The sequence below is a fragment of the Piliocolobus tephrosceles genome, chromosome 12 (genome assembly GCF_002776525.5).
Source record: "Piliocolobus tephrosceles isolate RC106 chromosome 12, ASM277652v3, whole genome shotgun sequence".
Taxonomy (NCBI): domain Eukaryota; kingdom Metazoa; phylum Chordata; class Mammalia; order Primates; family Cercopithecidae; genus Piliocolobus; species Piliocolobus tephrosceles.
In genome coordinates, this window is record NC_045445.1 from 96,710,299 (window position 1) to 96,731,540 (window position 21,242).

Sequence of the window (21,242 nt, forward strand, 5' to 3'; positions counted from 1 at the left end):
TTCACCGTGTTAGCCAGGATGGTCTCGATCTCCTGACCTCGTGATCCGCCCGTCTCGGCCTCCCAAAGTGCTGGGATTACAGGCTTGAGCCACTGCGCCCCGCCGGTCATGGTGTCTTATTTTTGTACATTGGATTTGAATTGGTAATATTATGTTGAGGGTTTTTTTATGTTTTGCATCTATGTTCATGAAGGAAGTTGGGCTGTACTTTTCCCATACTTTCTTTTTTCTGGTTTTGGTATCAGGGTAATGCTATTTGAGAAGTGTTCCTGTCTTTTATTTTTTGAGGAGATTTTGTAGAATTGGTATTATTTCTTCTTAGATGTTTGACACAATTTGCCAGTGAAACCATCTGAACCTGGCAACTTTATCTTCTTCTTCTTTTTAAAAAAGGCTTAAAAAAATTTTTTTTTAAAGAGCGGTTTTAGGTTTACAGTAAACCTGAGAGGAAGGTACAGAGATATCCCATATACCCTTCACCCCCACACATGCACAGCCTCCCCATTATCAGCAACCCTCATCAGCGTGGAGCATTTGTTACAATTGATCATTATCACCCCAAGTCCACGGTTTACATGAGGGTTCACTCTTAGTGTTGTACATTTTATGGGTTGGCTTTACTGTATAATGACATTTTTTCGCCATTATAGTATAATACAGAGTAATTTCACAGCCCTGAAATCCTCTGTGTTCTGCCTATTCATCCCTCCCTCCCCTCTAACTCCCAGTGACCACTGATCTTTTGACTGTCTCCATAGTCTTGCCTTTTCCAGAATGTCATATATAGTTGGAATCATATAGTGTGTATCTTTCACTTAGTAACATGCATTTAAGTTTCCTCTATGTCTTTTCATGGCTTGATAGCTCATTTTTACTTAGTGCTGAATAATATTCCATTCTCTGTATATACTATATCTTACTTATGCATTCCCCTACTGAAGGTCATCTTGTTTGCTTTCCAGTTTTAGCAATTATGAATAAAGCTACTTCAAACATCTGTGTGTTTGCAAAGGTATAGACTAGAAGATGAAACATAAATAAACAAACATGCATGTGCAGGCTTTTGTGTGGATGTACGTTTTCAGCTCCTCTCAGTAGATACCAAGGAGCATGATTCCTATATGGTATGGTAAGACTATATTTAGTTTTTAAAGAAACCACCAAATTGTCTTCCAAAGTGACTGTACTATTTTGCATTTTGCCAGCAATGAATGAGAGTTCCTGTTGCTCCATATCCTCACCAGCATTTGGTGTTGTCAGTGTTCTGGATTTTGGCCATTCTACTAGGTGTATAGGGGTATCTCATTGTTGCAGATTCTTTGTTTTTTCTTTTTCTGTTTAAATTTTTCTTTCTGGGGCCAGCAACATTCAGCAACTTCTCTCTTTTTTAAAAAAGGTTTTCAAGTATGAATTCAGTTTTTACTAGATACAAATCTATTCAGACTATCTGTTTCTTTCTGCTTTCTTGCTTTCCTTTGGGTTATTTGAACTTTTTTTTCTTTTCTTTTTAAAAATTTTAATAAAAATATCTATAATTGTGAACTCTTTTTTTTTTTTTGAGAGAAGGTCTTGCTCTGTTGCCCAGGCTGGAGTGCGGTGGCATGATCAGGGCTCACTGCAACCTAAGAACTTCCCGGGCTCAAGTAGTCCTCTGCCTCAGCCTCCCAAAGTGCTGGGATTAGAGGTGTGAGCCACCACACCTGGCCTGAACATTTTGAAGTATTTCTTTTTATTTTATCTATTGTGTTTTGACTCTATCTTTTTGTATACTTTTTAATGTGATTCATTATCTAGGAATTAAAATATACAAATTTAACTCTTCATTGACTACTTAGAATAAATCTTTTACTATTTCACATGGAAGGTAGAAATCTTACCATCATAGAGGTCTCTTTAGTCTTCCTGCCTTTATATTTATATATATAATTATATTATAATTATCTTATACGTTATATCCACATACCTTGAAATCCCATCACACAATGCTTTAATGAATGAATGAATATCTATATATATATCTATCTCTCTATATAGATACATATCCTGACCTCAGGTGATCCACTCACCTTGTCCTCCCAAAGTGTTGGGTTTACAGGCGTGAGCCACTGTGCCCGGCCAATTTTTTCTTTTATAGAAATGAGATCTCATTTTGTTGTCAAGTCTGGTCTTGAACTCCTGGGCTGAAGTAATCATCCTGTCTCAGCCTCCCCACGTGCTTGGATTAAAGGTGTGAGCCACATGCCTTGCAAATATATGTAAGTTTAATCAAATACTTGCGTTACCAGAAAAAGGGGTCCCGATCACAGGCGTGAGCCACCACGCCTGTAATCCCAGCACTTTGGGAGCACGAGGTGAGTGGATCACCTGAGGTCAGGAGTTCAAGACAAGCCTGGCCAATGTGGTGAAATTCCGTCTCTACTAAAAATATAAAAACATTAGCTGGGTGTGGTGGCAGGTGCCTGCAATTCCAGCTACTTGGGAGGCTGAGGCAGGAGAATTGCTTGAACCTGGGAGGCAGAGGTTGCAGTGAGCCGAGATCGTGCGGTTGTGCTCCAGCCTGGGCAACAAAAGCCAAACTCCTTAAAAAAAAAAAAAAAAAAAGAGATAACTTATTGAAAACGAGTCCATTACAGAGAAGGGTGTCCCCAGAAAGGAAGCAGAGGAATGCACTATCTTTAAGTTTTTCTTTTCTTTTTGAGACAGGGTCTCGCTTTGTACCCCAGGCTGGAGTTCAGTGGTGCGATCTTGGCTCACTGCAGCCTTGACCTCCTGGGCTCAAGTGATCCTCCCACCTCAGCCTCCTGACTAGCTGGGACTATAGGTGCATGCCACCATGCCCAGCTAATTTTTCTTTTTTTTTTTTTTTTTTTTTTTTTTTTGTAGAGATGAGATTTTGTCATGTTGCCCAGGCTGGTCTTGAACTCCTGAGCTCAGGCGATCTGCCCACCTCAGCCTCCCAAAGTGCTGGGATTACAGGTGTAAGCCTTGGCCTGGTGTGTTTCTTATATAGGAGTCTTGTGTATGTAAAGACTAAAGTTATCTGTACCTATGTGTGGTGGACTAACAGCATGACGAAGTTTATCATTCTATTGATTTAAAGAAAACTATCCTTGACTTTCTAGTGTGTAAGTACATCAAAGCATAACTATAATTATTTTGAAAGCGTATATTGTTATGGATGTTGGGAACCGTGGACTTTCCACTGCTGTGGGAGTATGTCTTTGTAGGTATCTTTAGTCTGTTTTCTCAACTACAAACATCTTAGGACCATGTGTTGTGACTGGCCAGGAATGTGCCTTGCTAGTTTCATGATGGAGTTGATTTTAAAATGGTGTCACTCTGGCTGTCCTAGGCTCCTGGTTACATAACACTTTCACTTCTCCTGCGATTCTGATGCTACAAATGATAGATGTTTTAGTATTTTCTTACAGGTCCTTGAGGTTGTATTCATTTTTCTGTCAGTCTCTTTCTCTGACTTGTTCATATTGAACAATTTCTTTTTGTTTTAGAGACTGAGTTTCACTCTGTTGCCCACGTTGGAGTGTAGTGGTGAGATCATAGCTCACTGCAGCCTTGAATTCCTGGGCTCAAGGGATCCTCCCTTCTTGGTGTTCACAGTAGCTAGGACTACAGGCATGTATCATCACACTCAGCTATTTTTAAAGGTTTTTTTTTTTTTTTTTTTTTTTTTTTTGACAGAGTCTTGCTCCTTTCACCCAGGCTGGAGTGTAGCAGTATGATCTCAGCTCACTGCAATCTCTGCCTCCCAGGTTCAAGCAATTCTCCTGCCTCATTCACTTAGTAGCTGGGATTACAGGTGCCTACCACCATGCCTGGCTAAATTTTTGTAATTTTTGTTGAGACAGGGTTTCACCATGTTGGCCAGGCTGGTCTTGAACTCCTCACCTCAGGTGATACATCCTCCTTGGCCTCCCAAAGTGCTGGGATTACAGCCGTGAGCCACTGGGCCTGGGCTGTTGTTAATTTTTTTTTTTTTTTTTTTTTTTTTTTTTTTTTGTAGAGACGAGTCTCACTATGTTGCCCAGGCTGGTCTCAAATGCCTAACCTCAAGCCATCTATCTTCTTACTTCAGCCTGCAAAAATACTAGTACTACTGGTATAAGTCACTGCTCTTGGCCAGATAGAACGATTTCTATTTATCTCTTTGAGTTCACAAACTCTTTTCTTGCCTCCATTCTGCTATAGAATCCATTCAGTGAGAATTTATTTCCATGGTTATTATATTTTCCACTTCTAAAATTTCCATGTTTCTTCTTTAAATATTCTTTTTTTGTGCCAGGGCTTTCTGTTTTTACTTGTTTCAAAAGTGTTCATGATTGCTTGTTTAAGCATTTTAAAAATAGCATCTTTAAAGGCTTTGCCAGATAATCCCAACATGTCTATTTAGCATTGGTGTTGGTGCATTGTCTTTCCCCATTTGAGTTCCCCTATTTTCCTGGTTTTTCATATTCTGAGTAATTTCAATTTACATGCTGGACATTTTGAATATCAGGTTATGAGACTCTTGATCTTGTGTAAATGCTATGGGGTAAGTTGGTATTTCTGTTTTAACAGGTGGTTTACCTCTCTTCACAGGCAGCCACCATGGTCCTTGTCACCATGGTGGGGCCAGGGCAAGAGAGAGCCCTGGAGGGAAAGGGGGTTCAGTTGAAGATGGAGTGAGTTTTGAGGGGAGCACTATCTGAGGTATCTGAGTCCCAGAGGCATAGGAAACAGCAGAGGGAGGTCGGATTCCATTATCCTCAATGGGGATGGGAATCGGGGGTTTCGGGTGTGAGACTGGGAACTGCTGCCCTCTCCTGCCCCGTAGCCACGCATGCTCCTTGGGCACCTGTCTCAGTGCGCATGTTCACTGGGCATCTTCCCGTCTGCCCCTTAGCCCACGTGGAGAACGCCAGGGAGCTGTGAGGGTGTGCAGTAGCGTTCATGCCATCTGGACACTTTTTCCTCTACTGAGATTCATCTGGTAGGTCCACAGGCCAGTCCTCCTGGAAGTTGAAGTGTGAGTGAGGGAGAGGAGGAGCCAGTGGGCTTCAGGCGAGTTCGGTGGGTCCCACGGTGTGATGGTCTGTGGCCTTTGAGGGAGAAGGGCCTCAAGGTCATCCTCCTCCTCCTCCTCACAGTCTGCGACTGGGCCATCAGCTTTGTGGTCGTGAAGGGGCCAGGACAGGGAGTAAGGTAGGCTGTGGAGGGAAGGCAGTCAGGGGCTCAGGTGAAGATGGGTGAGTACTGGGGGTGCTGTTGGAGGGATGGAAGTCCCGAGGTGCCGGGAACCCCCGACACAGGGCACATTCCTGAGTCCTGAATGGGGCCCCTAGCAGAGGCGAGGTGGGCCGCAAAGAAGGGGCCTGCAACCTGGGAACGCTGCAGGCTGGTGAGCACCCCTTAGTGGTGTGGAGTGAGGAGCGCCCAAGTGAGAAGCATAGCAAGGTCTCACCTCCACCATGGATGGTCCAGAAACAATGGGAAGGACTGGGTGAGGCTGTGTGGTTCAACCAAACTTGATTTAAGGGGGTGAATGGCCCTAGTAAGTGGGAGTGTGCCAAAAGCAGCAGTCACGGGAATTGTGATTCACTAGTGTTTTCATGTGGAGTCCACTTGTGAAACTAATCTTATCAGAAATGTCCTCTGTCAGTGGGGTGTAGTGGCGCGTGCCTGTAGTTCCAACTACTCGGGACGCTGAGACGGGAGGATCACTTGAGCGGGAGGTCAAGGCTGCAGTGAGCTGTGGTCACGGCGCTGCACTGCAGCCCGAGCAACAGAGCGAGATCCCCCATCCAAAATAAATTTTAAAATAATGTCCTCTGCCTTCTGTCACACGCCTTAAGATGATTGCTCTGCCAGCTTGACCACCATAAGTGGCTTTGCAAGCACTCAGGAAACATACACACATATGCTTAACTCTGGTACTTATTTTGAACGTATTTTCAAAATCAAAATGACAAGTTAACATTTAGCCATGGAAGTGATCGAATACAGCTATCCTCTCAGGTGCATGTTCGCAATCACAGTTTTCTTTATGCAGTGTGAAATGTGAATTGGCGAGGAAGATCAACCTATCGGCCTAGACCAAGACGCAATGTAGAACCCCCTGAGGTTATTGGGCCCATGTTGGTGAGTGCTTTAACATTCGATGTTTTCTATTAGCAGAAATTAATCTTTTTGATAGTGTTGTTGCATTACTATAGAATACACTGATAAAAGTCTTTCATGCTGATAAAAAATGAATATGGTGTCTCACGAAGGAAACATTGATTCAGGATGATTTTTTTTTCTCTTGTATTCTCTAGCTTTTGCCCATGACTCCCTTCTCATGCTTGTTAATGGCAAATTGTACACATCTATTCCAACATAGAGTATAATCGCTTCCAAAGTCCTTGTGGATAACTTTTCTCAGAGTAACCTTTCTATGGGTAGGGTAACCTTATTGAGCATAGAGAATAGAATTGGAGAAATGTCTTTAGGCTTAGTTATTGTCAGAAACATCTATGGTGTACATATAAGTGATATTTATGAACAAAACTTTTTTTAAAAAAATTTGTACATACATACATATTCCCTAGTCCGAGCAGTTCAGTGATGAAGAAGGGGAACCACCAAAACCTGAAGAAGGAGAACCAGCAAATCAAAGTCAGGATACTGCACCTGCTCAGGAGGGAGAGGACAAGGGAGCATCTGCAGCTCAAGGTGAAGGAAAAGGGAAGAAGAATGTCTGTTGGGGTGTGTGTGTGTGTGATGCATTGTCATATACCAGGAACAGGAGGAAAGAAAACAATGGAAAGAATGCCTGAAAATTGACTGGAAAAGTGAAGAGGGTATAGTTTGCAGCTTACCTTAGGGAAATCCTTCACTATGATAAAATTTCTCCACTTTATGAATGAGAGAATGGAGGTTCGGGGATTGTGTTTTATCCAAGAACACTTGACTGGTGAATACAAAATTTATATTTTGTTCCAAAGTTTGTGACTTACTACTGTATGTGTTCCTGTAAAAAAAGTAACTGATTTTGCTGAAAATGCTTAAAACTCAAATGCTTTACTGTAAGGTAGCTTAGTAGTGGCCCAAGAATAGACCCATTACAGAGGGGTAGGAGCAATTCCAAAAGCCGAGTCACGGAATGTTGGCCACCGTTTCCTTTGACTGATATTTTTATATGGTAAGTTTGATACAAGCTGGATAAATCAGGATACTGCCATACAGGTAGTTGGTTTAGTATGATTTTTTTAAGTGACTTTTAAGAGGTGATTAAATCTTTTTATGGTTAGAAAAACTAGAAAAAAGGCCGGGTGTGGTGGCTCACGCCTGTAATCCCAGCACTTTGGGAGACCAAGGTGGGTGGATCACGAGGTCAGGAGATTGAGACCTTCCTGGCTAACATGGTGAAACCCCGTCTCTACTAAAAATACAAAAAATTAGCTGGGCGTGGTTGGATGCGCCTGTATTCTAAGCTACTCAGGCGGCTGAGGCAGGAGAATCACTTGAACCCGGGAGGCAGAGGTTGCCGTGAGCTGAGATCGCGCCATTGCACACTCTGGCCTGGGCAACAAGAGTAGAACTGTGTCTTAAAAAAAAAAAAGTGAGTTTAAGTCAGATTTTAAAAATCATTTTCCATTCTGTTTTTTTTTTTTCATACTCTGATCCTGTTGGATAGAATGCATAGGATTCTGCTTTGCATGGTTTGTTTATCGTAAATCATTAAACCCTGGCCTGAGTCACCTTAAAACATCTGAATTGAGCTTTCTTTCCTACTAAGAAAGTGAGTGGGCACCCTGTTTCATGTTTGTTTTTCTACGTGGAGACCTGAATGTCTATTTTTAGATTCTATCAAATTCTGAATTCTCTTGCTTTTTTTAAAAAATTATATTTTAAGTTCTGGGATGTGCAGAACGTGCAGGTTTGTTACATAGGTATACACGTGTCATGGTGGTTTGCTGTACCCATCAACTCGTCATCTACATTAGATATTTCTCCTAATGCTATCCCTTCCCTAGCCCCCTACCTCCAATAGTGTGTGATGTTCCCCTTCCTGTGTCCATGTGTTCTCATTGTTCAACTCCCAGTTATGAGTGAGAACATGTGATGTTTGATTTTTTGTTCCTCTGTTAGTTGAGGTTTCCAGCTGAGAATGATGGTTTCCGGCTTCATCCATGTCCCTGCAAAGGACATGAACTCATCCTTTTTATGGCTGCATAGTATTCCATGGTATATATGTGCCACATTTTCTTTATCCAGTCTATCATTGATGGGTATTTGGATTGGTTCCAAGTCTTTGCTGTTGTGAACAGTGTTGCAATAAACATACATGTGCATGTGTCTTTATGGTAGAATGATTTATAATCCTTTGGGTATATACCCAGTAATGGGATTGCTGGGTCAAATGGTGTTTCTAGTTCTAGATCCTTGAGGAATTGCTACACTCTCTTCCACAATGGTTGAACTAATTTACACTCCCACCAACAGTGTAAAAATGTTCCTATTTCTCCACATCCTCTCCAGCATCTGTTGTTTCCTGACTTTTTAATGATTACCATTCTAACTGACCTGAGATGGTATCTCATTATGATTTTGACTTGCATTTCTCTAATGATCAGTGATAATGAGCTTTTTTTCATGTTGGCTGCATAAATGTCTTCTTTTGAGAAGTGTCTGTTCATATTCTTCACCCACTTTTTCATGGGGTTGTTTTTTTCTTGCAAATTTGTTTAAGTTCTTTGTAGTTTCTAGATATTAGCCCTTTGTCAATGGATAGATTGCAAAAAATTTCTCACATTCTGGAGGTTGCCTGTTTACTCTGATGATAGTTTCTTTTGCTGTGCAGAAGCTCTTTAGTTTAATTAGATCCCATCTGTTGATTTTGGCTTTTGTTGCCATTGCTTTTGGTGTTTTAGTCATGAAGTCTTTGCCCATGCTTATGTCCTGAATGGTATTGCCTAGGTTTTCTTCTAGGGTTTTTATGGTTTTAGGTCTTACGTTTGAGTCTTTAATCCGTCTTGAGTTAATTTTTGTATAAGGTGTAATGAAGGGGTCCAGTTTCAGTTTTCTGCATATGGCTAGCCAGTTTTCCCAACACCATTTATTAAATAGGGAATCTTTCCCCATTGCTTGTTTTTGTCAGGTTTGTCAAAGATCAGATGGTTTTAGATGCATGGTGTTATTTCTGAGGTCTCTGTTCTATTCCATTGGTCTATATATCTGTTTTGGTACCAGTACCATGCTGTTTTGGTTACTGTAGCCTTGTAGTATAGTCTGAAGTCAGGTAGCATGATGCCTCCAGCTTTGTTCTTTTTGCTTAGGATTGTCTTGGCTATATGGGCTCTTTTTTGGTTCCATATGAAATTTAAAGTAGTTTTGTCTAATTCTGTGAAGAAACTCAATGGTAGCTTGATGGGGATAGCATTGCATCTATAAATTACTTTGGGCAGTATGGCCATTTTCATGATACTGATTCTTTCTATGCATGAGCATGGAATGTTTTTCCATTTGTGTCCTCTCTTATTTCCTTGAGCCACTGCTCAAGGAAAGATTTGAGTTCTTCTTGAAGAGGTCCTTCACATCCTTTGTAAGTTGTATTCCTAGGGATTTTATTCTCTTTATAGCAATTGTGAATGGAGTTCACTCATGGCTTGGCTCTCTGTTTGTCTATTATTGGTGTATGGGAATGCTGGTGATTTTTGCACATTGATTTTGTATCCTGAGACTGCTGAAGTTGCTTATCAGCTTAAGGAGATTTTGGGTTGAGACGATTGGGTTTTCTAAATATATAGTCACGTCATGTGCAAAGAGACAGTTTGACTTCTTCTCTTCCTATTTGAATGCCTTTATTTCTTTTTCTTGCCTGATTGCCTTGGCCAGAACTTCCAATACTATGTTGAATAGGAGTTAGAGAAGGCATCTTTGTTTTGTGCCAGTTTTCTTTTTTTTTTTTTTTTTGAGACGGAGTCTTGCTCTATCGCCCAGGCTGGAGTGCAGTGGCCGGATCTCAGTTCACTGCAAGCTCCGCCTCCCGGGTTCACGCCATTCTTCTGCCTCAGCCTCCCGAGTAGCTGGGACCACAGACGCCCGCCACCTCGCCCGGCTAATTTTTTGTATTTTTTTTTTAATAGAGACAGGGTTTCACCGTGTTAGCCAGGATGGTCTCGATCTCCTGACCTCGTGATCTGCCCGTCTCGGCCTCCCAAAGTGCTGGGATTACAGGCTTGAGCCACCGCGCCCGTCCTGTTTTGTGCCAGTTTTCAAAGAGAATTCTTCCAGCTTTTGCCCATTCAGTATGATATTGGCTGTGGGTTTGTCATAAATAGCTGTTATTATTTTGAGATAAGTTCCATCAATACCTAGTTTATTGAGAGTTCTTTGCATGAAGGAGTGTTGACTTTTATCAAAGGCCTTTTCTGCATCTATTAAGATAGTCATGTAGTTTTTGTCATTGGTTCTGTTTATGTGATGGATAACATTTATTGATTTGTGTATGTTGAACCATCCTTGCATCCCAGGGATGAAGCTGACTTGATCGTAGTGGTTAAGCTTTTTGATGTGCTGCTGGATTTGGTTTGCCAGTATTTTATTGAGGATTGTTGCATCAATGTTCATCAGGGATATTGGCCTGAAATTTTATTTTTTTGTTGTGTCTCTGCCAGGTTTTGGTATCAGGATGATGCTGGCCTCATAAAATGAGTTAGGGAGGAGTCCCTCTTTTTCTATTGTTTGGAATAGTTTCAGAAGGAATGGTACTAGCTTCTCGTTGTACCTCTAGTAGAATTTGACTGCGAATCCGTCTGGTCCTGGGCTTCTTTTGGTTGGTAGGTTATTAATTACTGCCTCAATTTTAGAACTTATTATTGGTTTATTCAGGGATTTGAATTCTTCCTGATTTAGTCTTGGGAGGGTGTATGTCTCCAGGAATTTATCCATTTCTTCTAGATTTTCTAGTTTATTTTGTGTAGAGGTATGTATAGTATTCTCTGATGGTAGTTTGTATTTCTGTGGGATCAGTGCTGATATCCCTTTTTATCATTTTTTGTTGTGTCTATTTGATTATTCTCTCTTTTCTTCTTTATTAGTCTGGCTAGCGGTCTATCTATTTTGTTAATCTTTTCAAAAAACCAGCTCCTGGATTCATTGATTTTTTGAAGGGTTTTTCGTGTCTCTATCTCCTTCAGTTCTGCTCTGATCTTAGTTATTTCTTATCTTCTGCTAGCTTTTGAATTTGTTTGCTCTTGCTTCCCTAGTTCTTTTAATTGTGATATTAGGGTGTTGATTTTAGATCTTTCCTGCTTTCTCCTGTGGGCATTTAGTGCTATAAATTTCCTTCTAGGCTGGGCGCGGTGGCTCAAGCCTGTAATCCCAGCACTTTGGGAGGCTGAGACGGGCGGATCACGAGGTCAGGAGATCGAGACCATCCTGGCTAACACGGTGAAACCCCGTCTCTACTAAAAATACAAAAAACTAGTGGCAGGTGCCTGTAGTCCCAGCTACTCCGGAGGCTGAGGCAGGAGAATGGCATAAACCCGGGAGGCGGAGCTTGCAGTGAGCTGAGATCCGGCCACTGCACTCCAGCCGGGCGACAGAGCAAGACTCCGTCTCAAAAAAAAATTTCCTTCTAAACACCATTTAGCTATGTTCCAGAGATTCCGGTACATTGTGTCTTTGTTCTCATTGGTTTCAAAGAACTTTATTTCTGCCTTAATGTCATTATTTACCCAGTAGCCATTCAGGAGTAGGTTGTTCAGTTTCCATATAGTTGTGTAGTTTTGAGTGAGTTTCGTAATTCTGAGTTCTAATTTGATTGCACTGTTGTCTGAGAGACTGTTTGTTATGATTTCTGTTCTTTTGCATTTGCTGAGGAGTGTTTTACTTCAAATTATGTGGTCAATTTTAGAATAAGTGCAATGTGGTGCTGAGAAGAATGTATATTCTGTTGATGTTGGGTGGAGAGTTCTGTAGATGTCTATTAGGCCTACTTGGTCCAGAGCTGAGTTCAAGTCCTGGATATCCTTGTTAATTTTCTGACTCATTGATCTGTCTAATATTGACAGTGGGGTGTTAGAGTCTCCCACTATTATTGTGTGGAAGTCTAAGTCTCTTTGTAGGTCTCTAAGAACTTGCTTTATGAATCTAGGTGCTCCTGTATTGGGTGCATATATATTTAGGATAGTTAGCTCTTCTTGTTGCATTGATCCCTTTACCATTATGTAATGCCCTTCTTTGTCTCTTTTGATCTATGTTGGTTTAAAGTCTCTTTTATCAGAGACTAGGATTGCAACCCCTGCTTTTTTATTTTCTTTCCATTTGCTTGGTAAATATTCCTCCATCCCTTTATTTTGAGCCTATGTGTCTATTTGCACATGAGATGAGTCTCCTGAATATAGCACACCGATGGGTCTTGACTCTATCCAATTTGCCAGTCTGTGTCTTTTAATTGGGGCATTTAGCCCATTTACATTTAAGGTTAATATTGTTATGTGTGAATTTGATCCTGTCATTATGATGCTAGCTGGTTATTTTGCCCATTTGTTCATGCAGTTTCTTCATAGTGTCAATGGTCTTTACAATTTGGTATTTGCAGTGGCTGGTACTGGTTTTTCCTTTCCATATTTACTGCTTCCTTCAGGAGCTCTTGTAAGGCAGGCCTGGTGGTGACAAAATCTCTCAGCATTTGCTTGTCTGTAAAGGATTTTATTTCTCCTTTGCTTATGAAGCTTAGTTTGGCTGGATATGAAATTCTGGGTTGAAAATTCTTTTCTTTAAGAATGTTGAACATTGGCCCCCACTCTCTTCTGGCTTGTAGGGTTTCTGCAGAGAGATCCACTGTTAGTCTGACAGGCTTTCCTTTGTGGGTAACCCGACTTTTCTCTCTGGCTGCCCTTAACATTTTTTCTTTCATTTCAACCTTGGTGAATCGACGATTATGTGTCTTGGGGTTGCTCTTCTCAAGAAGTATCTTTGTGGTGTTCTCTGTGTTTCCTGAATTTGAATCTTGGCCTGTCTTGCTAGGTTGGGGAGGTTCTCCTGGATAATATCCTGAAGGGTGTTATCCAACTTGGTTCCATTCTCCCCGTCACTTTCAGGTACACCAGTCAAATGTAGGTTTGGTCTATTCACCTAGTCCTATATTTCTTGGAGGCTTTGTTCGTTTCTTTTTTTTCTTTTTTTTCCTAATCTTGTTTTCATGCTTTATTTCATTAAGTTGATCTTCAGTCTCTGATATCCTTTCTTCCTCGTGATTGATATGGCTATTGATACTTGTGTATACTTCACAAAGTTCTCGTGCTGTGTTTTTCAGCTCCATCAGGTCATTTATGTTCTTCTCTAAATTGGTTATTCTAGTTAGCAATTTCTCTAACCTTTTTTCAAGGCTCTTAGTTTCCTTACGTTGCGTAAGAACATGCTCCTTTAGCTCGGAGGAGTTTGTTATTACCCACCTTCTGAAGCCTACTTCTGACAATTCAAACTCATTCTCGGTCCAGTTTTATTTCCTTGCTGGCAAGGTGTTGCGATCCTTTGGAGGAGAAGAGGCGTTCTGGTTTTTGGCATTTTCAGCCTTTTTGTGCTTGGTTTTCCTCATCTTTGTGGATTTATCTACCTTTGGTCTTTGATGTTGGTGACCTTCAGATGGGGATTTTGTGTAGACGTCCTTTTTGTTGATGTTGATACTATTCCTTTCTGTTTGTTAGCTTTCCTTCTAACAGTCAGGCCCCTCTGCTGCAGGTCTGCTGGAGTTTGTTGGAGGTCCACTCCAGATCCTGTTTGCCTGGGTATTACCAGCAGAGGCTGCAGAACAGCAAATATTGCTGCCTGTTCCTTCCTCTGGGAAGCTTCGTCCCAGAGGGGCACCTGCCAGATGCCAGCCAGAGCTCTCCTACATGAGGTATCTGTCGACCCCTGCTTGGAGGTATCTCCCAGTCAGGAGGCACGGGGGTCAAGAACCCACTTGAGGAGGCAGTCTGTCCCTTAGGAGAGCTTGAGTGCTCTGCTGGGAGATCCGTTGCTCTCTTGAGAGCCGGAAGGCAGGAACATTAAATCTGCTGAAGCTGTGCCTGCAGCTGCCCCTTCCCCCAGGTGCTCTGTCCCAGGGAGATGGGAGTTTTATCTATAAACCTCTGACTGGGGCTGCTGCCTTTCTTTCAGAGATGCCCTACCCAGAGAGGAGGAATCTGGAGAGGCAGTCTGGCTATAGCGGGTTTGCCAAATGGTGGTGGGCTCTGCCCAGTTTGAACTTCCTGGAGGCTTTGTTTATACTGTGAGGGGAAAGCTGCCTACTCAAGCCTCAGTAATGGCAGATGTCCCTCCCCCGACCAAGCTTGAGAGTCCCAGGTCAACTTCAGACTGCTGTGCTGGCAGTGAGAATTTCAAGCCAGTAGATCTTAGTTTGCTGGGCTCCGTGGGGGTGGGACCTGCTCAGCTAGACCACATGGCTCCCTGGCTTCAGCCCCCTTTCCAGAGGAGTGAACGGTTCTGTCTTCCTGGCATTCCAGGCACCACTAGGGTATGAAAAACAACTCCTGCAGCAAGCTCTATATCTGCCCAAATGGTCACCCAGTTCTGTGCTTGAAACCCAGGGCCCTGGTGGCGTAGGCACAGGAGGGAATCTCCTGGTCTGCAGGTTGAGAAGGCCATGGGAAAAGCAGTATCTAGGCCTGGATGCACCGTTCCTCACAACACAGTTCCTCATGACTTTCCTTGGCTAGGGGAGGGAGTTCCCTGACCCCTAGTGCTTCCCCGGTAAGGCAATGCCCCACCCTGCTTCTGATCACCTTCCACAGGCTGCACCCACTGTCTAATGAGTCCCAGTGAGATGAGCCAGGTACCTCAGCTGGAAATGCAGAAATCACCCACCTTCTGCCTTGATCTCGCTGGGAGCTGCAGACCAGAGGTATTACTATTTGGCCATCTTGCTAAATAGCATCATTGCTGCCTTTTTTTTTTTTTAAGACAGAGTCTCACTCTGTTGCCCAGGCAGGAGTGCAGTGGTACAGCTTCAGCTCACTGCAACCTCTGACTCCCAGGCTCAAGTGATCGTCCTACCTCAGCCTCTTGAGTAGCTGGAACTACAGGCACAAGCCACCGTGCCTGATTTATTTTGTTTTTTTAATAAAAGTTTTGTAGCGATGAGGTCTCACTATGTTGCCCAGGCTGGGATTCTCTGGCTCTTAATAAATAATTGCTTTTTAAATCTTTCACGAAGGAAACCTTGAGTGGGTGAATGATCAAAAGGTGATAGATTGTTTAGTTTCTATTTTCTGTGGCATGAAGGTCAGTGTTGCTCAGGATGGGTGTGAGTAAGATGCCTGTGCTAAGCACGCTCCCTGCCCCCACAGTCAGTCTGCACGAGCCACTCTTTCTAATAAGACAGTGGATAGAGTGATATAATCACCTCTAACCATATCAAATGTTACATGTAAGTTTCAGATTTTGAGACATGAGTTGATAAGATTTGAAGTCCAAAGACCATGACCTTAGTACTTCCTGAGTAATTAACTGAAATATGTTTTACATATGTGTTTTCCAAATTGCTGACCATTCATTATAAGTGCTTCTGAATTTAAAGGAGGTACTTGATATATAGGGAAGAAATTACCTTTAAATTCTGGAGGTCTGTCCTCAAAGTGTATAGAGAGGTTTAATTGGATGTAAGACACAGGATCACCCTTACGGTTCTGTTTTTAGTCTATTTAATAAAACCCAAACTGTAGCGGGCTTTACATGCCTTTAGAATCATATAAATAAACTGCTGTTAAGTCATGTTTCCAACTGTTATGTTTCTGTTACAGATGAAAAGCAATGACAGAGTTAAAAGAAGATACGCTGAAATGATGCAGGCTGCTTCTATGTTGGAAATTTGTTCATTAAAGTTCTGCCAATAAAGCTTTACAGCCTTCTGCAAAGAAGTCTTGCACATCTTTTGTGAATTTTTTTTTTTTTTTTTTTTTTGTGAGACAGAGTCTCGCTCTGTCGCCCAGGCTGGAGTGCAGTGGCGCAATCTCAGCTCACTGCAAGCTCCGCCTCCCGAGTTCCCACCATTCTCCTGTCTCAGCCTCCAGTGTAGCTGGGACTACAGGCGCCCGCCACCTTGCCCGGCTAGTTTTTTGTATTTTTTAGTAGAGACGGGGTTTCTCTGTGTTAGCCAGGGTGGTCTTGATTTCCTGACCTCGTGATCCGCCCGTCTCGGCCTCCCAGAGTGCTGGGATTACAGGCTTGAGCCACCGCGCCCGGCGGTGAATTTTATTTCTAGGTTTTTGATGCTGTGAGATACGTATCATTCTTTGAAATTTTACATTCTAACTGAGCTGGTATGTACAGACATCATTCTTTTTTTTTCTTTCTTTCTTTCTTTTTTTTCTCTTTTGAGACGGCGTCTCACTCTGTTGCTTAGGCTAGAGTGCAGTGGCACGATCTCTGCTCACTGCAACTCCCCCTCCTGGATGCAAGCAATTTCTCCCTCAGCCTCCCGAGTAGCTGGGAGTACAGGAGCCCACCACTACACCCAGCTAAGTTTTGTATTTTTAGTAGAGATGGAGTTTCACCATCTTGGCCAGGCTGCTCTTGAACTCCTGACCTCGTGATCCACCCGCCTCAGCCTCCTAAAGTGTTGGGATTACAGGCGTGAGCCACCGTGCCCGGGCGAGACATAATTCTTATATATTGGTTTTCTATCCAGCAGCCTTGTGAAATATGCATTCTAAAAGTTTACTTCTAGATCATTTTCAGTCTTCAACATACAGAATCATATCATCCTTCAATAAGAGCAATTTTGTTTCTGCCATTTTTCTTTGTTTTTCCTTTTGTATATTTTGTAGAGACAGGGTTTTGCCATGTTTCCCGGGCTGTTCTTGGACTCCTGAGTGCAAGTGATGCACCCGCCTCACCTCCCACAGTGCTGGGATTACAGACCCTCACTGCGGTGGGCCGGTGCTATCATTTTGAAGAGTTTTATTTCCTTTTCTGGTATTACGGCATTGCGCAGACCCACCTGTTACCATGGTGATAGTGGACATCCATTGTCTTATCCCTAATGAGAAACGGAAACATTTCACCATTTCACCATCATATTTACTGTCCTTTTTTTTTTTTTTGTAGACGGGCTTTATCAGAGTAAGTCATTCCATTCTGTTGTAAATTTGCTGACAGTATTCATTTGAATATATGTTGAGTTTCATCAGTGCATCTATTTTGTTTACCACAGTATTTTTTTCCCTATTCATCTGTTAATGTAGTTAATTAGATAGATAACTTTGTACATTTTTATTTTCTATTTTAAAATTCTGGGTCTCATTCTGTCACCCAGGCTGGAGTGCAGTAGTGTTATCAGAGCTCACTGCATCCTTGACTTTCTTGGCTCAAGCGATCCTCCTACCTCAGCCTCCTAAGTAGCTGTGACTATAGGTACATGTAACCATGCCCAGCTAATTTTTCTTTCTTCTTCTTTTTTTTTTTTGTAGTGAGGAGATTTTCTCATGTTGCTTAGGCTGATCTCAAACACCTGAGCTCAGGCAATCTGCCCAGCTCAGCCTCCAAAAATACTAGTACTATAGGCGTGAGCCATGGCCTGGCCGGTTTTTCTTATATAGGGGTCATATCTATGTAAAGACGAAACTTATGTGTAGCTTTGCGTGGGTGGGCTAAGAGCATGATGAAATTTATCATTCTATTGATTTAAAGACAACTATCCTTGACTTTCCAGTGTGTAAGTCCATGAAAGCATAATTGTGTTGAAAGCGTATATTGCTATGGGTGTTGGGAACCCTGCAGTTTCGGCTGCTGTGGGAGCATGTCCTTGGAGGTACCTTTCGTCTGTTTTCTCAACTTCAAACATCTTAGGACCCTGGGTTGTGACTGGTAAGGAATATGTCTTGCTAGTTTCAAGATGGAGTTGACTTTCACATGGTACCACTCTGGCTGTCCTGTTTCTCTAACACTGTCACTTCTCTTTCTGTGATTCTGATGCTGCAAATGATACCATTTTAGTATTTCTTTACAGGTCCTAGAGATTGTATTCATTTTTCTTTCAGTCTGTTTCTCTGACTTGTTCACATACTAAACAATTTCTTTTTGGGGTAGGTTGCTATTTCTGTTTTCGCAGGTGGTCTACCTGTCTTCCCAGGCAGTCACCGTGGTTCTTGTCCTCATGGTGGAGCCAGGGCAAAAGAGGGCCCTGGAGGGGAGGGGGGTTTAGTTGAAGATGGAGTGAGTTTTGAGGGGAGCACTACTTGAGGTATTTGAGTCCCAGAGGCATAGGAAATAGCAGAGGGAGGTTGGATTCCATTATCGTCAGTGGGGATGGGAATCCCGGGTTTGGGTTGCCGGGCTGGGAACTGCAGTCCTCCCCGGCCCACAGCCGCCCATGATCCTTGGCTCCTGTCTCAGTGCACATGTTCACTGGGCGTCTTCCGCTCCGCTGCTTTGCCCAGGTGGAGAACGTTAGGGAGCTGTGAGGGTGTGTGGTCTCGTTCCTGCTGTCCGGACTCTTTTTCCTCTACTGAGATTCATCTGGTAGGTCTGCAGGCCAGTCATCCTGGGGGCTGAAGTGTGAGTGAGGGTGAAGAGCAGGCAATGTGCTTCGAGTGGGTCTGTCAGGTCCTGCTTCATGGTCTGTGGCCTCTGAGGGAGAAGGGCCTCGTGGCTCCTGAGGGAGAAGGGCCTCGAGTCTTCTGAAAGGGAGGGAGTTCCTCACCTCTGAAAGAGAAGGGCCTCGAGGTTGTCCTCCTTCTCTCAAAGGCTGTGAGGCCACCATCAGCTTTGTGGTTGTGAAGGGGCCAGGACAGGGAGGAAGGTGGGCCATGAAGGGGAGGAGGTCAAGGGCTCAGGAGAAGAAGGGGCGATTGCTGGTTGTGCTGTCAGAGGGCTGGAAGTCAGGAGATGCCAGGAACCCCCGACACAGGGCAGATCCCTGAATGAGGCCCCAGGCGGGTGCGAGGAGGGCAGTAAAGAAGGGAGCTGGCACCTGGGAAGGCTGCGGGCTGGTGAGTGCCCCCAAGCTTTGTGGAGTGCGAAGCCTCCGAGTGAGAAGCGTCGCAAGGTCTCACCTCTGCCATGGAAGGTCCGGAAACAGTGGGAAGGACTGGGCGAGGCTGTGTGGTCCAACTAAACTTGATTTGAGAGGGGTGAATGGCTCTAGTAAGTGGGAGTGTTCCAAAAGTAGCAATCACGAGAATTATGATTCACTAGTGTTTTCATGTGGAGTCCACTTGTGAAACTAAACCTCATCAGAAATGACCTCTGTCAGTGGGGCGCTGTGGCCTGCGCCTGTAGTCCCAGCTACACGGGACGCTGAGGCGGGAGGATCCCTTGAGTGGAAAGTCGAGGCTGCAGTGAGCTGTGATCGTGCCACTGCACTGTGCCAGAGCAACACAGGGAGACCGCGGGACCAAAAGAAATTTAGAAGAAATGCCCTCTGCCTTTTGTCACACTTCTTAAGATGATTGCTCTGCCAGCTTGGCTAGCATAAGTGGCTTTGTAGGCACTCAGAAAACGTACACACGTATGCTTCACTCTGGGACTTATTTTGAGAGTATTTTCAAAATTAAAAGGACAAATTAACATTGGTCCATGGAAGTGATCGAATATAGCAGCCCTCTGGAGCGCATGTTCCCAATGACGGTTGTCTGTTTTCAGTGTGAAATATGAGTTGGCGAGGAAGATCGACCTATCGGCGTAGACCAAGGCGCTATGTAGAGCCTCCTGAAATCATTGGGCCTATGCTGGTGAGCGCTTAAACGTTGATTCAATGTTTTCTATTATCAGAAATTAATTTTTGCGATAGTGTTGTTGCATTAGTATGGAAATGCTGAGAAACGTCTTTCCTGCTGATAAAACATGATTGTGGCGTCTCATGAAGGAAACATTGATTCTGGAGGATTTTTTGTTTTTCCTTTCGTGTTCTTCAGCTTTTGCCCATGACTTCTTTCTCATGTTTTGTTTGTTAATGACAGATCGTACACATGTATTCCAACACAGAATATAATAGCTTCCAAGGCCCTTGTGCGTCACTTTTCTCACAGTAACCTCCCTGTGGGTAGAGTAACCTTCTTGGGCATAGAGAATAGAGTTGGAGAAATGTCTTCAGGCTTAGTTATGATCAGAAACAGCTATGTATTCTGTGTATATATGTAAAATTTTGTATCAATAACAAAACTTTTTTTTTTTTTTATTTACACACCCACACATATTCCCCAGCCCGAGCAGTTCAGTGATGAAGAAGTGGAACCACCAAAACCTGAAGAAGGGGAACCAGCAACTCAAAGTCAGGATCCTGTACCTGCTCAAGAGGGAGAGGATGAGGGAGCATCTGCAGGGCAAGGTGAAGAAAAGGGAAGAAGAATGCCTGCTGGTGCGTGCGTCTGTGTGTGTCTGTGTGTGCGTGTGCGTGTGTGTTATGCATTGTCACATAGCAGAAACAGGAGAAAAGAAAACAATGGAAAGAATGCCTGAAATTGACTGGAAAAGCGTGGAGGCTATGTAGTTGCAGCTTAGCTTAGGCAAATCCCTCACTATGATAAAATTTCTCAACTTTATGAATGAGAGAATGGAAGTGCGGGGATTGTGTTTGTTTTATCCAAGAACCCTTGACTGGTGAATACAAAATTTGTATTTTGCTCCAAGGTTTGTGTCTTCCTACCATCTATGTTGCTGTAAAGAAGGAAATGATTTTGCTGAAAATGCTTAAAACTCAAATGCTTTACTGTAAGGTAGCTTAGTACTGGCCCAAGAAGAGACCCAGTTCAGAGGAGCAGGAGCAGCTCTAAAAACCAAGTCGCTGAATGTTGGCCACCATTTCCTTTGATTGATATTTTTATATGATACGTTTGATAAAAGCTGGATAAATGAGGATACTGCCATACAGGTAGCTGGTTTAGTGATTTTCTAAGTGGCTTTTAGGAGGTGATTAAATCCTTTTATGGTTAGAAAAAGCAAGAAAGGAATTATCCTGAGATTAACATTGAGATTGAAATAATTTCTCCTAGATAAAATATTTTCAAACAAAACGTTTATGTAACTGAGGTCATGGATTATTCCAGGGATTCACTGTTAAAAGTTTCTACAATATGACTGATAACAATGCCCATTAATTGCTGTCCACCCACTCCCTTATTCTCAGTGCAGGACAATATATTTTGTGTGATTCACAAACAATGTTATATTTGGTGCTTTGTTCTTCATGGGGTTCATTTATGGAATATTACATTTAGGACCTTCGGACCTAAATATAACTTTGTTTGAACAAAGTT

At 42.9% G+C, this 21,242-nt stretch overlaps 1 protein-coding gene across 1 annotated transcript in view; it reads left to right on the top strand.

Annotated features, from left to right (window-relative positions):
• The first annotated feature begins 4,875 nt into the window (after positions 1-4,875).
• The window catches only part of LOC111532159 (G antigen 10-like), a 49,643-nt gene continuing 33,276 nt past the window's right edge, over positions 4,876-21,242 (top strand). The window contains exons 1-4 of the mRNA XM_031936606.1: positions 4,876-4,935; positions 18,451-18,507; positions 19,630-19,718; positions 20,191-20,344. Coding sequence (XP_031792466.1) covers positions 19,638-19,718; positions 20,191-20,344 — 235 coding nt within the window. The 5' untranslated portion in view covers positions 4,876-4,935; positions 18,451-18,507; positions 19,630-19,637. The remainder of the gene's footprint in view (positions 4,936-18,450; positions 18,508-19,629; positions 19,719-20,190; positions 20,345-21,242) is intronic.